Source organism: Schistocerca americana, chromosome 1 (genome assembly GCF_021461395.2).
Source record: "Schistocerca americana isolate TAMUIC-IGC-003095 chromosome 1, iqSchAmer2.1, whole genome shotgun sequence".
Taxonomy (NCBI): Eukaryota; Metazoa; Arthropoda; class Insecta; order Orthoptera; family Acrididae; genus Schistocerca; species Schistocerca americana.
In genome coordinates this window covers 765,866,625-765,884,916 of record NC_060119.1, presented here as the reverse complement: position 1 = coordinate 765,884,916, position 18,292 = coordinate 765,866,625, and the positions used below count along the sequence as shown (strand labels likewise).

General features: G+C 38.2%; 1 protein-coding gene across 15 annotated transcripts in view; it reads right to left on the bottom strand.

The window, feature by feature from the left end:
• LOC124611912 (longitudinals lacking protein, isoforms H/M/V-like) overlaps window positions 1–18,292 on the bottom strand; it is a 453,788-nt gene that overhangs the window by 339,617 nt on the left and 95,879 nt on the right. For all 15 annotated transcript variants that reach the window (XR_006979507.1, XM_047140288.1, XM_047140290.1 and 12 more), the window contains one exon: window positions 7,576–7,882. Coding sequence is in view for 14 of the 15 variants with exons in the window: in XM_047140288.1 (XP_046996244.1) it covers window positions 7,576–7,882 (307 nt within the window). In the remaining variant the exon portion in view is untranslated. The remainder of the gene's footprint in view (window positions 1–7,575; window positions 7,883–18,292) is intronic.

The window sequence follows — 18,292 nt, the reverse complement described above, 5'->3', positions numbered from 1 at the left end:
TGTATGAACACTGTGTTTTGTTGTTGTATATGGCACATTTCCTTTGCAATTTATGTTTTATATTTTCGTTTCTTTTTCCTCGTTCACGCTTTATTGTTGCAGTATCATTCTGCAGTAGCGAGATACAGTGATATCCTTTGTTAGTGTATCAATTCTTACCAGTCAAAATTTAAAAAAATTAACTGAAAACTAAAACAACAAAAAATTCCCAGATTTCTAAAAAATTCCCGGGTTTTTCCCAGATCTCCTGGTTGTCCCGGGTCGTATACACCCTGTAGAATGAGGAAGATGGTACCATTCTTTTCACTAAGAGTCTTTTAAATAATCAGGAACATATTCACATTTTTGCTGGTTCCCTTTCTTTCTCTACTGCAGCACGGTGTGTAACTCATATGAAAAGAAATGTGTCAGTGAGTAAAATTTGGATAGTTTACTTATGTGAAACTGAAATGTTGCAAAATTAATTTTACACCTCAGACCAGATTTTATGTGCAAAAAGTTTTGCATGTGCTTCAGTACTATAACCTGCAGTTCCCAGCTGATAACAGAGACACTTTACAGTGTATTTCTCCATGCTACCTTACTCTAGAAACTACATTTCTGCCCACACCAGATTTGACAAGGGTATTTTAGATGTACAAGTAGGTTAACTTTGAGCCTCTGTATCTCAGAATCAGATAAAGATATGAAGAACTTTTCAAAGTTGTTAGAGGTCAGGATCTTAAGAATAAACTGTAAAAATTAGAGCCATCTGTTGTGCGTAGTTGTCTTGAAACCTGCAGCTGGGTTTTGGTAACAAAAAAAAAAAAAACAAGTTTTTTTGACTATTTCTCGATAACAGATAAAGATTTTTGAAAATGAGGAGATGGCTCTTCTAGATAAATGCCTAGAGACTATACTGTTAAAATTTGAGCAGTTCGCTGCAATTATTTATTATTTAGATTTTGCTCATACCAGATTTTTGTGTATTCAAGTAAGGTATCTTGGAAATGGTTGTTAGAGATTGGAATCTTAGGAATATATCATAAATATTTCTGCCATTTGCTGTGCATAGTCGTCTTGGAATCCTCGGTTGGGTTTTGGTCTGCTGGTGATGGCGAGTGAGAAAAATACTTTTCGTGGGTTTTCCTGAAGAACTGCCCATGAACTAATGGTACCTTCATAAGTCCCACCAAGACAACCATGGACCACATCAAATGCAAAAAGAGCTAACTGATTTGCTCCATTTGCCTAAGCTGTAGGAAGCGTGAAATATTTGTACTTTGACTCACTACTGTGGGATAGTGACACTAAGATGATCATTCTGTAGAGTATACAAATGGTCCCTATCCCACGGGCTATCTAAAATAATTGATCCTACCTTTTTATCAGCAACAGAGCCAATGTATGCTATCATCCACAAGAGGTCTAGAGTGTCAGGAGAAAAATGAAGAGGGAGCTTATAAAGCGATAGCATCATCAATGACCTGGAATGCAATCACGGACTCAGTATTGGGACATGAAAAGAAATTGTTCTACATGAAACTTGAAAATTCTCATAGAAAAAGAGTTGTTTTTGTTCCTGTGGCTATAAGTCTGATCCATTTAGAAGTGTGGCCCTTAAAAGTAAATAAATATTTGTTAGAATGAAATTTATGTGTAATAAAAAACAATTTCTTCGATTTGAGTGAGTGTGTGGCAGGGAGAAAGAAGTGTCCAGTAGTGACCATATGAGATACGGATTTGAGTGATGTGGCACCAGTAGTAAATAAATGTTGCTTCACTATAGACACGTATTCTGTATCCCACTGACTATTACGCAATTGTGATCATCAGTCTTTCCCTATGCATTTTCATAAAGGTGTTTCATGATCCAGGATTTGCAGCCAGTTTCTCTTCCCTTCAGCACTTGTTTCCCAGCTTCAGCCTCATGAAGAAATTTTAAAATGTTTTCAAACTGACACATTCAAATGAATTACTTTTTAGGTGTAGGTGTGTGTGTGTGTGTGTGTGTGTGTGTGTGTGTGTGTGTGTGTGTGTGTGGCCATTAACAATGTATATTGTTATTCAGAATGTATACTCTAAAATTACATGTGACCATATTCTTTATGAAATTAGTATGAATTTGTTTATAACTGAACATACTTCTATAATTAATGCATTATATAACATAAATATTTAAGTTTCAGCTTAAGGAAAGATGAATGATTCATAATTTTAAGTCGCCATATTCTATTGTCAACAGCTCCATGGACTTTCTGTTAGTTCCACTGTCCTTGCTATTATATGTGGTCTTTGTTGATGAAGGCTACAGTCATCTTTAACAAATATTGCTGTATCTAAATGCATTGTACACATGCTTCAGGTATGCTTCAGTGATGAATCTGCACTCACTGTGATAGAAGAAAGCAGCCAGTATGTTCATCACAGACCTGGAGAACAATTCAAAGCTGAGTGTGTGCAGCAATGTACGAAGCATCCTACTTCCGTTATGGTCTGGAGTGTGATATCTGTGGAGTGTGATATCTGTGAAAGATCCTAGCAGATTACACACTGTTGAAGGGTCAATGAGGCATGAACAATACAAAGAAATCCTTGAAAAGAAACTTTTCCCCCAAATAAATGAGTGGTTTCCTAACAAAGATGTCATTTTTATGCATGATGGGGCAGTGTGCTGCAAAGTCAAAAGTGTTTCCAAGTACTTGGAAGAAAGGCAACTGAAAGTGTTGCACTGGCCAGGGAATAGCCCTGATATGAACCCAATTGAAAATTTATGGGCTATTATGAAAGAGAGGATAAGGAAATTTACAATTACCACCAAACAAGATCTCATGGAGAAACTAGAGGAAATCTGGTACCATGACAATGATATTAAAAGGCATGTGAAAAAATAAAGTATTGAATGTACAAATATAATCTGCATGTGGATGTCAATGTGTAATAAATGCCAAGTTTTGGAAAAAAATGTTTTAAGTCTAATAATTTAAACATGTCTGTGGTTTGACAACTCCCACACAATGGATATATTTTAGACTCCGTAGCTACAAACAAGTGTGACATTACTGACAACGTCAGTGCTGAGACAGGGATTAGGATTATACTGATGACAGTGACAGAATTTAATAAATCCATCATGAGAGCTAGACGAGTTTTTATGCTGCAAAGATCAGAAAGCAGTAGTTAGTATCCTACTTCGACAATGAATGGACATAATTTAGTTCCAATATAATGGACATATCGATGGTGTTGAACATCAATCTCGAGGAAAAAAAATTCAGTTTTACAGAAAAGTGAAAAAACATTATTATTATCCTGATTCTAACAAATGTAAAATTATCATCGTTATAATACATTTCAATAATAAAATATTCGATGAAAAACTATTTGAAAATAAATTTCAAGCCATGTGTTAAATAAAAATTGACACAGATTATTGTTGTATGAACAATCTGGCATACGAGGTTCAATACCATTATGGGAAAAGTTTTAACTGATTTTAAATCACACACTGGTGAAGTTTGTGCCAAGTAAGTGGACTTAGGATGGAAAAGATCCACCACGTTTGAATATCAAAATTCTCAAAATTCTGAGGAAGCAGAGATGGTCACTATCTTTGGTTTTTAAAAAAATAAAAAATTTAAAAAAAAATTAAAAAAAAAAAACAGAAACACCAACAAGCAAAAGTTAATATTAATTTGGGTGTCCATAAAAAGCTCAATGCATAAAGCATTCAACTTCCACTGTCATACCTTAGTGAAAGATCTTGTTGAACAAACCAGAAAAATCTGGTCCTGAAATCACTAAGCAGCTCAAAGGCTTACATCCAGTCACTCATCGACCATTCTGATGTGACAATAGAAGCAGCAAAACGAAAACATGAGTTTCAAATTTCATGCTTAAAAAATCATTTAGACAGGAGATTGTACAGACATACCATTATCTGACCATCACACAAACTCCTGTATGAAGGATACACAAAGCCATCCCAGTTGTTGAGAAGAAACTCCAAATGTTGAAAGTCACCAGGTCCAGACGGGTTTGGTTTCTTCAGAATTGGGCCCTTACTTAGCTTACATTTATCGAGAATCTCTTGCCAAGCACAAAGTCTTGAACAATGGGAAAATAGCATAAATGACTCTTTGTATATAATAAGGCTAAAAGAATGGACCCATGAAATTACAGATCTATCTATTTAACATTGGTCTGCTGAAGAATTCTTGAGCATATTCTAAGTTTGAAACACAGGAAGACAATTATTGAACTACATGACATAAAATAATCATAACTTCTGAACGGTTTGCATTAAGACATTTAAACTGTACAGTTGGCCTTGGGGCATCATGGTACAGCATGCCTGAGTGAATAGCGCTTGTGAAGGCCTTCTAGGCAAGCAACAACAGCCCAACTGCAGCTCAAAGGAAGTTTGCAACCGAATTCAAGCTGAAGACAATTGGTCCAAGATGCTAACAATCATAAATTTGATTCACAAGTTTGAGAGAATGGGCAGTGTTCATGATGACAGTGTTGGCAATGTCGCTAGTCAGAAAGAGTGGAAATGCCTGAAAACATCGAGAAGACATGCACTGCGTTTCAAACCACCCCCAGAAAATCAACTGATCAGACGGGCTGCACAACAGGTGGGAATCAACCGGGTGACACTACGACAAATTGTTGAAGTCCTGCATCTCTTTCCATACAAAATTCAAACTCATCGGCCATCAAGCCCCAGGGCCACAGAACAACAGTTGTGTTTTGCCAACACTGTTGTCCAACGAATTGATGAACAGGTCTGTGACGTGAATATGGCTTGGTTGAGCGACGAAGCCCATTTTCATTTGGACGGGTTCATCAATAAGCAAAACTGGCACATTTGGGGGACTGGGAATCCACATTTTGTGATCGAAAAGTCTCTACACCCTCAACAGGTGACTGCTTGGTGTGCAATGTCTAATCACGGAATAATCAGTATGATATTACTTGAAGGCACAGTGACTACCGAATGGTTCGTGAAGGTTTTGGAAGATGATTTCATCCTCACTATACACAGTGACCCTGATTTCGACAAGAAGTGGTTCATGCAAGACAAGAGCTCAACCCCATCAAAGTAGGAGAGTGTTTGATGTCCTGGAGGAGCACTTTGGGGACTGCATTCTGACTCTGGGCTACCCAGAGACCACTGGCATGGGCCTCAATTGGCCACCATATTCTCTGGATCTGAACACATGCGACCCTGCAATAGCCCGAAAACCATTGCTGGGCTGAAAACAGCCACTGAGGAGGTCATAGGCAGCATCAATGTTCCGACACTTCAGCGGGTCATGCAGAATTTTGCTACTCATCTGTGCCACATCATCGCCAATGATGGGAGGCATATCGAACATGTCTCAATCTAAATCAAAATATCTGTAGTGATGTTTACATGTTGAATGAAGTGTGTCCACGCCATAGTTTGTAACTAATTTATGTTTTACTTTTTCCTTTCTTTTTATCATATAGTTCAATAATTTTCACCCTGTCTAATAAGTTTCCTCGTAACAGAAGAGTTCCACACATAAATCAACACAGAATGGGAAAGCACTGCTCTTGCCAAACTCCACTTCTCATTTTTTTTGCATGATATCCTGCAAACCATGGATGAAGCGTAATAGTCAGATTCCGTATTCCTGGATTTTCAGAAAGTATTTGACACAGTGCCCCAATGAAGACTGTTAACCAAAGTCCAAGCATACGGAATAGATTACCAGATATGTGAGTGACTCAAACACTTCTTAAGTAGCTGAACACAGTGAGGGTTTAAAAGCAAGGGTATTGTCATGAGGATCCCAGAAAGTGTGACAAGAAAGCTATTGGTCTCTATGTACATAAATGATCTGATGGATAGGGTGAACAGCAATCTACGATGGTTTGCTAGTAACGCTGTAGTGTATGGGAAAGCACGGTCATTGAGTGATTGTACGAGGATACAGGAGGTCTTACACAGAATTTCTAGTTGATGTGATGAATGGCATCTTACTTTAAATGGAGAAAAATATAAGTTACTGCAGATAAGCAGAAAAATAATCCTGTAATATTCAAATACAGGATTATTAGTGTGCTGCTTGACAGAGTTGCAGGAATTAAATATCTCATCTGCAAAGCGATATGACATGGAATGAGCACATAAGTGGTAGTAGGCGAATGCTCTACTTCGATTTATTGGGAGAATCCTCATAAAATATACCTCTTCTATAAAGGAGACAGCATATAGAACAATGTGCGACCCATTCTTGAATACCGCTCGAGTGTTTGGAGATCAAGTTGTATTAAATAAAGATACTGAAACAATTCAGAGGTGCTTCATGAACTCAAATGGGAATCCCTTTTTGGAAAGACAACACTCTTCCTGTAAAACCCTGTTTAGAAAATTGAGGGACAAGATAAGAGAAATTAGGGCTTTTATGGAGGTGTATAGACAGTAGTTTTCCCCATGCTCCATTTGTAACAGAAACAGGAAAGGGAATGACTAGCATTGGTATAATGTGCCGTTCACCATGCACTGTATGGTGGCTTCCAAAGTATGTATATAACTGTAGATGTAAACAATTGTACGATTTACACTTGACTTTACTAACAATATATTTCTCTTTTAAATCACACACAAATCTGTGACTTCCTTTTCACCTCAGTTCATTAGATGGAACATTCTTATTGAAGTTAGACCAATCGACATGTCTAGTTCTTTCTGCTTTCACTAAGAACTTTTAAAGATCTTAGTAAAGTACCTTAAATGGAAATGAATTGTTTTGTCTTTCAATATTTAGCACTGAAATAAGATTCAGAAATTTCTATCTATTAAAGAGTGGTGTCTATGTAACACCAGTACTTCTTAAAATAACATTCACACAATCTCCATGTTTGGATTTATTTTTAAATCCCTTGCCAATGCTCGAAGAAATGGTAACTCAAGTTGTGGTAAATGATATGTTGCTTAAATGGAAAAATGTTCTCAAGCCGACTTTGGCTGGAGGATTGTAATTTTGAATCAAGCCCATACATTTTTGCTAAGAAATCATATAGGTTGATGATGTGGAAGAATGTGTGTCGGATAGGCCTAACACAAACAGATATAGTAAGTGTTCAATAGTACACACACACACACACACACACACACACACACACACACACACACGAATTCTTCTCTTCAACAATTATCCATTCTGTTGTTTTTGGCATTTGTCTTCAACATAGAGTTTTATATTTACTAATCCCAATGTGAGCATAAGACCATCGATAATGGGAGAGTCTTTCAGGCAATTATTTTCATTAGATATTACAAACATACATTTTGTTCAATTAATTTCATCCAAAAGTGTTCATATTTTTAAAATGATTGTGATTAGAAGAGATTCATTAAGTTATAATAGCTCTGATGATACAAGAATAATTAGGAAACACCTGTCCAGAACAACCCCCATAAAATGCTTAGACTTTAATTTATACTTCATCTGTTATACACTCCATCTTGTAACTGATCCTTAAACAAATAAATTTAAAAAATGACATTACTTTGAGCATGTGTAAAATGTATCATATTGAGAAATGTTTCATGAAGCATACCTGCTGAAATATTTTGTTGTGGATGTGTACTCTTTCCAGAATTTGTAAGGAATTGCTGGAGCCCTTCAGGAGAGATTTGATCACTTGTTATTTCTGCATCCAAGTCAAGATCGATGGGTTCAACCTTGGGGATTTTCTGAACAAATTCTTCCTCCTTTTGTTCCTTCCTATGTGATAATGTGCTTGAGCTAACAGATGCATCACTATGCAGCCGTTTGGTTGGTCGAGCTGGAGATGCACTTTCCTCACTCACAGCAGAAGCCAGATCGATATTGGCATCATTTCCAGAAGGATATCCTTGTGACACCTGTGTAGCAACAAGAGAGTGTTTAAGAACATACACCTGATTACAATAAATTCTTTTGCCATTATTTTTAAACATAAATGTCCATGTGGTGGAATGTAACACTAAAACTTGAATCAGAAGCAATATCCCCAAACAATTGTAATATAAAATATGAATAATAAGATGTACTTGTGAAAATATTTCCCCTGAAAGTAAATACTGGTCAGCAATTCTGTCTCACTCTTGTAGTTTTCTCAAAATAATTTTTCTTCTGGTACAACAAATTGATCACAATTTGTTTTGTTTAGAGTTAGTGTACCACACAGTATAAACTTCATGCATATACATTCTGAATACACATTTTGCATCAAAACCATTTTGGAACAAAAACTTATAATATTTCATCACTGTGCACCCAGAAAATTGTAAAAACAAATGGAAAAAGCAATATTATTATATAAAACATGTTATCAAACTGTGAAGTCATTTAAGATGGTCTGAAAAATTACAAGCACTAAGAAATGAAGTCTTATATTTACAGGCAAATAGCCAAAAGTACATGAAGTCAGAATGGTTAAAAGTGAAGAGGAAGTATGAACAGAATGACTGTCTTCTGAGGTTACTAACAAATTTGTAACAGACACTCGTGGGGCAAAGATCATTAGATCTAAATATCTTTCTCATTCCTGGATCATGTATTTGTTAACTACTATGATTAAACGTTTTATATGTCACTTGTACTTTTTGGGTTAGTACTACATCTGATACTACTTATGAAATGTATTAGCCTACAGATTGCGCAACTTTTCAATATTTTACTAAACTAATTTCCTATATATTATTTTACATATCTGAGGGTGGATTTCTTCCTTAGTTTATATTAACATCAATAAAATGTTCTGCATAGTTTATATCACCCCTTCAAATAATTGTTTCCCAACATCTGCAATTTTCTGCCCACTATGAACAGTTTACATATACAATGGAGTGCCAAAGAAACTGGTATAGGCATACATACTCAAATACAGAGATATGTAAACAGGCAGAATAGGGTGCTTTGGTCGGCAATGCCTATATAAGACAACAAGTGTCTGACACAATTGTTAGATCGGTTACTGCTGCTACAATGGAAGGTTATCAAGAGTTTGAACATTATATTGTAGTCAGTGCACGAGCGATGGAACACAGCATCTACAAGGTAGCGATGAACTGTGGATTTTCCTGTACGAGCATTTCATGAATGTACAGCGAATATCAGGAATCTGGTAAAACATCAAATCGCAGACATTGCAGCAGCCTGAAAAAGATCCTGCAAGTATGGGACCAACGACGTCTGAAAAGAATCATTCAACATGACAGAAGTGCAACCTTTCCACAAATTGCTGCACATTTCAATGCCGGGCCATCAGCAAGTGTCAGCGTGCAAACCATTCAACAAAACATCATCAATATGGGCTTTTGAAGCCAAAGGTCCACTCGTGTACCCTGATGACTGCACAAACAATGCTTTATGCCTCGCCTGGGCACATCAACACTGACACTGGAATGTTGATGACTCAAAATAAGCTGCCTGGTTAGACGAGTCTCGTTTCAAATTGTATTGAGCAGATGGATGTGTATGGGTATGGAGACGACCTCATGAATCCATGGACTGTGCATGTCAGCAGGGGACTTTTCAAGCTGGTGGGAGCTCTGTAATTGTGTGGGGCGTGTGCAGTTGGAGTGATATAGGACACCTGATACATCTAGACATGGCCCTGACACGTGAACATACGTAAGCATCCTGTCTGATCACCTGCATCCATTCATGTCCATTGTGCATTCCAACAGACTTGGGCAATTCCAGCAGAACAATGTGACATCCCACACATCCAGATTTGCAACAGAGTGGCTCTAGGAACTCTTCTGTGTTTAAACACTTCCGCTGGCCACCAAACTCCCCAGGCATTAACATAATTCAGCATATCTGCGATGCCTTGCATGCTGTTCAGAAGAAATTCCAACCCCTCGTACTCTTACGGATTTATGGACAGCCTTGCAGAATTCATGGTGTCAGTTCCCTCCAGAACTACTTGAGACATTAGTCGAGTCCATGCCATGTCGTGTTGCGGCACCTCTGCGTGCTCGGAGGGGCCCTACACAATATTAGGCAGGTGTACCAGTTTCTTTTGCTCTTCAGTGTATACAGGGTATACATGAAGTCCAGAAACACTTTCAATTATTTATTGCACAACAACTAAACATTGTACAGATGTCATACATATTGCATTTTGAAGAGAAACTCTGAAAGTATTTTTTACAAACATTCGACCATGAGTAAACCAGCAGACGCCGGCATGGTAATCGAATTCTTGCCTTACCCGCCACAGGATGGCATCGTCGACTGTGGCAGTTACTTCCTGTATTCTCTCCTGGAGTTCTGCTAAATCATGTGGTAGGGGAAGTACATACACCAGATCTTTAATGTGTCCCCACAGAAAAAAGTCACATGGAGTGAGATCTGGTGACCGGGGAGGCCATTTCATGAAACAGCTGCCCCCTTTTGTAGCAAGACTGATCCATCGATGTGGCAGCTCTGTGATCAGGTACCCACGCTTCTCTTTGCCGGGCAAATGCAACACATCGTAACGAGCTTGTGTGCCAGTAGTAAATGGCCTTCCTTGTTGGTGGCTTCTTACTGTACTTGGTTCTAAACATCCACTGAACAGCTGTAACAAACTTGTTTTTGTCAAACTCCAACACAAAGAAAGCTCTCTCCGCACCTGAACTCGCCATGTTTGCGACTAGCGCTATTGACAAATTATCAAACTATGTTGTGGTGGTATACATCAAAAAAACTTTCAGGATTTCTCTTCAAAACGACATATGTATGATATCTGTACAATGTTTGGTTCTTGCGCAATAAATAATTGAAAATGTTCCCAGACTTCATGTACACCCTGTATTTAGTAGGCATTTATTCCACGATTTAAAGTGCTTTGTATACTTGTTCCCAAATGTTCATTATATGTCCTTGTTAAAGTACATTGGTGATGGTTCATTTAATGATGAAATAACAAAAAGAAGTACTCCCATACTCAGAGACTGAGTGTATGAGAGCAGATGCAGGTATCCTGCACTACCATTGTAGGCAAGGGCCCAGTGGAGGTGGTTTGCTGTTACCTTTCTCCAGACTGTTTTGAAATCTCAAGTGTATATCTGTGACATTTTGAGGACTGTAATGAAGGAAACGGGAATGGTGAAACCCAATGCCAGCACAGCCTACTCCTCTCAAATAGCATCAAGTCGGCCGCCAAGTTTAAATTTTCCATCTCGTGGACAGATCACCACCATCAATGTCGCATGCCCTCATTTCATGAGACACTATAGAGAAAAGTCGAATTTATCCGTGAGATTGGAGCAAAGACCAGTGATCGGGAACTTCATCCCAACACTTCTCCTTGTCTTACCGGCCAAATACTGGCAGCGAAAATTTGCCATCAATGGGATTTGAAACAGTTTTCTTCCAAATTGAGCACCATCGCACAGGCATGTGTTAGTGCCCTCCATTATGGATGTGGGTGATGAAATAATAGTCACAGAAATTTTATACAGAACTAAAATGTTTCTTAATGTAACTGTCCTCTGTAAATTGTTAGCTTTCAAATACTGTTTAAACAAATGTTTATTTTTATGTTTTTATAGAGAAAATTGTGTCACTTGATAGTACCAATATAAAGAAGTTATTTGTCAAGTTGTTTGGATCTGATAAACATTGGACCACTTGTATTTGTTACAAATTTGTATGTAATTTCACAAGACAAGTCATTTCTTTTATGCTTTCTTTTTGCTTTTAACCAGCCCAACTTAGTATGGGACATAGCTTCTGGCTATTTATGTGTAAGCATGTCAAATAATTTCCTAGAGCTTGTTATTTGTCAGAACATTTTCTGGCTTTACATTTTGATAATACATTTTCAATATTATTATTTCTATTTCATTTGTTACAGATCTTTTTGGATGCATAATGGAGGATTGTAATTGAACTCCAAAAAATGATCTGATGCGCAATTCATGTATGACACTTTTTCACAATGTATGTATAAAAATTTACACCAGTCACCATAAGCCAAACACTTTTTATGTATTTTGGTAAATTTAATTCTCTAATTGTTTATGTAGATATGTTGATGAAGATCAGTGACCAAAGCTAGTCGTAACACAAAAAATACTCATACAACTGTATGCTATGAATGTTACTGGGGACTGAGCACTTCTCCAGATTTGACAAACCTGGAGAAGGAAATTGGTCACATCCTTTTTAAAGGAACCTTCCCAGCATTCACCTTAAGAAATTTAGGGAAGCTATGGAAAACAAAATTGTGAATGGCCAAATTTGAGTTCAATATCTAAGCCAGTGTGCCACCTCACTTAGTGTGAACAAAGAGGACTGCTGAAATAATACACAAGTCAAGTGAGCAAGGCATGACGAAATACCAATTTATTGTAAACTTTAACATTACAACAAATTTCAAGTAGTATAATGGTTTCAAATAAATCACAATTATTTGTTTTGAGAGATTCAGAGTCTCAGCTATCCCACAAATGCCTACTAAAGAAGTTTCGGTACCCATCATTAAGGGAAAAAATCTAGGAATATACTACAGCTTCCTACATATTCCTCCCACAGGGAGCATGAAGATAAAGTTTGACTAATTACAGCATGGACAGGTGCCATTAAGCACTCATTCTTCTCACATTCTGTACATAAACACAACAGGAAGTAACCCTAATATATGGTAAAATGGGAACCAGCCTCTACCATACTTTGTCCAGTTGTTTGCAGAGTAAAGATGTAGCAGCAAAAATCCTCATAATAAAGCCGAAAACAGTGCACAGTTGCTGCATACCTCTGCTAGAATTCTGGCCTCTTATCTTCTAATATAATGTAAACTGAATTTAGTGTTCAGGACCCCCAACCTCTCCTAAACATCAGTCGATTAGCTTGACAACTTGCAAACTTTTTCCTTCTTTCAAACGTAATGTCATCTAAGCTGACAGCAGTTCTTAAGTTTGTTCAGATGATATTCTCTTTATATGTTGAACTTTGCACTCAGTCTTCTTGAAACAGTTTATTAACACCAAAACAGAGGACTGATCATGCTATATCTGACTAGCTTTGACAGTAATAAACAGCAAATGCACGATAATTTTATCCCATTCCTTATTCTGCATTTCTGTAAAATTAGTGTAGATGGCACTAGTAATGCAGTTTTGGACTTTCTTCTGTCTTGAACTTGGTTTATTTTACCTATATAAACACAACTGAAACTTTCTGTAAGATTAAAACTGTGTACTACCAGACAAAGACTCGAACTCAGGACCTTTGCCTTTGCAGGCAAGTGCTCTACCAACTGAAGTATCCAAGCATGGCTCATGACCCATCCTCACAACTTACTTCCCCAAGTACCTCATCTCTCACCGTCAAAACTTCACAGTTCTCCTGCAAAAGTTGCAGTACTAAAATTCCTGGAAGAAGGATATGGTAGAGACATGGCTTAGCCACAGCCTTGGGGTGTCTCCAAAACACTTTTGCTGTGGAGTGAAAATTTCATTCTGGGTAAATGTAATTGCTAAGTAAAATTAAAAAATAAAATAAAATACAATCTACTGTTATAAATAGTTTAGAATGACTTCATCAGTGGTTTTTCCATACCACATGTCTCTGTGGCCTGGTCTAAGCTGTAGGAGCCTTGCCCCCAGCCCCACCCCCACCCCCAACACCCCACACCAAGCAAAAACGAAGTAGTGTCAAAAATGGTGAAAGACGTTAACATGCTCCAGAGGCTTTATACAGTACTAGGTATTTCATCGACCATAGAAAACTAGCCAACCAACAATGTTTTACATAGTTTTTCATCAGTTTTATAACTGAAAAACTTTTAAATAAACACAAATTTACTTGTTTATTTAAATAACAAATAAATTATTGTCAATAGTAATTATGATGATAATAATAATACACTGTAACACAAAGAATTCCAACTGTATTCACAACTCTGTGAGTTACACTTGTGCACAGTGTGCCTACAAGCTTCTATGCACTGTCTGTGGCCATGCCACTGCTCACAGCATATCTACACACGATACCTACCATGTTTTCTACTAACTATGAGTTCAGCTATGCACAAATTCATTGCGCTTGCATAAGGAATTTTGATAAGTATGTCATAAATGGGAAAACTGTAACATGAATTTTCATGTACAGATAAAAATGAGCAGCAGCAGCAGTAATTTGATACCTTGTCCATGTTGATGCAAACTGCTCTACATTGTCTCAAAACAAACAGAGTCTGTGCAAACAGACTGAGGTAATAATGGATTCCTGGAATGTATGTAGCTTTCAAGTTACTTTTTTCATCAACATTATGTTTCATCTACTTCTTCTCCTATTTAAATATGGCGGTAACCAAAAATTCTAACAGAAAAATTTCTCTGCACTGTTAATATTTACATCTACATGACTACTCTACAGTTCACACTTAACTGCTTAGCAGAGGTTTCACAGGATCACTTTCAGTAGGATTTCTTGACCATTCCACTCTCAAATAGGATGTCGGCAAAATGAACACCTAAATCTTTCTATGAGAGCTCAGATTTCTCTTATGTTATCATGATGGTCATTTCTCACTGCGCGAGAGTTAGTGAACTAAATATTTTATCTTTCAGCGGAGAAAGTTGGTGATTGAAATTTCATGAAAAGATCTTATTGGCACGAAGAACACCTGTGTTTTAATTATTCCTTCCCCAATCTCACTCATCATATCCATAACACAATTTACCCTATTTCACAATAATATAAAACAAACTGTTCTTCTTCAAACTTGTTTTGTCAACCCTATTTGTTATGGATCCCACACCGCACAGCAACACTCCAGTCCGTCGGTCCTTTCTGGTATGTAACCCACACCACACAGGAATACTCCAGAAGAGGATGGACATGCAAAGTGGAGGTAACCTATTTAGTATATTTGTTGTATCTTTTACGTGATATGCCAATAAAACACAGTATTTGGTTCACCTTCCCAACAATATTTTTTATGTAATGGTTCCAATTTTGTAGAATCAACAACCTTCAAATTTTGCAATTTAATGCATAACTGAAATTTAGCAATTTTGTTATTTTTTTTAATACTGATGTAGAAGACCTCATCCTCTTCATTGTTTAAGATCAAGTATCAATTATCACATCACACAGATATCTTGCCTAAATTATTTTAAAATAATTTTGACCTTCTGATGGCTTTATTAAATGGTAAACAATATCATCATCTGCAAACAATCTAAGAGGGTTATTCAGGTTGTTTTTTCAATTGTTTATATAGATTAGGAACAGCAGAGGATCTATAACACCTCCTTGGGGAACGCCAGATACAGCTTCTGTTTCACGCAATGACTTCCCTTCAGTTACTATGAACTGTGACCATTCTGACAGGAAATCACGAATCCAGTTGCACAACTAAGGTGATAGTCCATAGGCACACAGTTCGATTAGGAGTCACTTGTAAGGAATAGTGTCAAAAGTGTTCCTGAGATACAGTAATATGGAATAAACTTGAGCCCTCCCTGTCAATATTTTCTGAATCCATGCTGACTCTGTGTAAACATATCACTTTCTTTGTAGTATTTTGTAATATCTGAACACAGTATACGTTGCAAAATCTTACTCATACAATCCTTATAAGTAATATTATCGAACATTAATGTCTGAACGTTAACATTTTGCATGAGATAAATGTAGATCTCATTAAATGTAACAAATATCCATCATTTGAAGCCCTAAAACTGTGCCTTATACAATTTTCAACAGTTTGTCTTCAGTATAGTCATGTGACAAGGATAAAATAATGAACATAACCCTTATGTATACACTCTGATAGTAAATCAGTTCCTTGGACTGTTCCACTACATCAATGTAGAGAAATGCATGGGAAATGATCATGATGTGCTCTTCCCAACATCACACATTTTCAACAGCAATTTCACTACCACAAACTTAAGATTCTGGCAGGCTTCATAGTTCTGATTCAATTACCTACATGGTAATTGTAATGCCAAATCACTCACCTATAAACCACTATGTTCAGCAAATTCATAAAGTGTGAGAATCATGCAGCAATCGGTTTTCTGATTTAAAAAACACCACAACACCATACGATAGTGACCAGCTACAGTGTCACCCTCTAATGGTATCACCTGGATACTGCAGGGAGGGATATTAGGTCAACACAATGTGCTCCCAACTGTTGTCAGCTTTTCAGATCTTAGAAGCACTTCTCCTTGCTAAAGAAGTTCCTCAGTTCACCTCACAAGAAAGAGTGCACCCCAAACCACTCAGTCTGCAACTGAAAAATTCTTGGCAATACCAAAAATTGTAATTGGCTCCTCCGCTTGGCAGTCAGGCATGCTGATCACTCAACATGCAGGTAGACGTAGTTCTCTGATGCCCTGAACTAATTTTTTAGATATTAAGAGATCACATTAACTCAAACTTGCAATTATCGACCAATATTATGATAAGGATAGTTGCTACTCACACAATAAGCTTTCGGCCAACGAGGCTTTTGTCAAAAATAGAATAAATAATGACTAACTGAAACCCTCAGCTGCCGACAGGTGTTGTTGATATACCTCGATGTGGACAGCTGAAAATGTGTGCCCCGACCGGGTGCATTGGTGGAATAGAGAGCTGGGTAGAGCTGGAATGATGGGAACAGGAAAGGAGCTAGATGGGTAAAGACAATGACTAACGAATATTGAGGCCAGGAGGATTACAGGAATGTAGGATATATTGCAGGGACAGTTCGCACCTGGGTAATTCAGAAAAGCTGGTGTTGGTGGGAATGATCCATATGGCACAAGCTGTGAAGCAGTCAATGAAATGAAGAGCATCATGTTGGGTGGCGTGCTCAGCAACAGAGTAGTCCAGTCGTTTTTTGGGCACAGTTTTTCGGTGGCCATTCATCCGGAAAGACAGCATTTTGGCTGTCTGTCCGTAGAATACAGCACAGTGGTTGCAGCTTAGTTTGTATATCACATGACTGGTTTCACAGGTAGTTTTATGTTTCATGGGATAGATGATGTTTGTGACAGAACTAGAGTAGGAGGGGGCGGTGGCAGAATGTATGGGGCATGCCTGCATCTAGATCTATTACAAGGATATGAGAGCCGTGAGGCAATTGTGAGGGGACGGAAGAGAATACTGTGTAGGTACGGTGGACAGTAAAATACCCTGGGAAGAGGGGTGGGGGTGAGGGGTGTGAAGGATAGTACGTAGGGCATTTCTCATTTCAAGGGCACACTGAGAGAGAGGCAAAACCCTGGCAGAGAATGTAATTTAGTTGCTCCAGTGCTAAGTGGTACTGAGGCACAAGGGAATACTCCGCTGTGGCCGAACACTGGGACTCTGGAAGGTGGTGGATGACTGGAAAGATAAGGCAAGGGAGATCTGTTTTTGTACAAGGTCGGGAGGAGAGGGGGTAATTTTACAGTCTTTAAAGGTCTCAATAAGACCTTCGGTGTATTTTGAGAGGGACCGCTTGCCACTGCAGATGCAACAGCCGCCTGTAGCTAGGCTGTATGGAAGGGATTTCCTGGTATGGAATGGGTGGCCTCAGTGAGACCCTTGATGTATTTTAAGAAGAACAGCTCATCACTGTAGCTGCAACGGCCACAGGTAGCTAGGCTTTATGGAAGGGACTTCTTGATATGGAATGGGTGGTGGCTGTCCAAGTGAAGATATTGCTGGTGGTTGGTAGGTTTCATATGGGCAGAGGTACTGATATAGCCATCTTTGAGGTGGAGGTCAACATTGAGGAAGGTGACTTGTTGGGATGAGTAGAACTAGGTGAAGTGAATAGGGGAGAAGAAGTTGAGGTTCTGGAGGAATGTGGTGTCCTCACACTTGATCCACATCACAAAGTTGTCATCAATGAATCTGAACCAGGTGAGATGTTTACGATTCTGGGTGTTTAGGAAGGATTCTTCTAAATGGCCCATGAATAGGTTGGCAGAGGATGGTGCATTCAGGTGCCCATAGCTGTACCCTGGGTTTGTTTGTAGGTAATGCCTTCAAAGGAAAAATAATTGTGGGTGAGGATATAGTTGGTCAAGGCAACTACTGCGTGGCAAAGGAAGAGGAACTGTGGAGAGTTGGTGGAGGAAATGGTTTGTATAGGATTGGAGGTTGTGGGTAATAGGCTGAGGGTGTTGTCCTACAGGAGCAGAGATTCTCTCAGCAGGAGAACACTAACCAGCTACAATGGGACATCCTGGGTGGGTGGCTGGGTTTATATAGACATTATGAAGCATGTCGAAGGTAGGAGTTCTAGGTGTGGTAGGGATAAGGAGAGAGATGGACTCTGGGGAAAGGTTCTGGGATGGCCTAAAGAT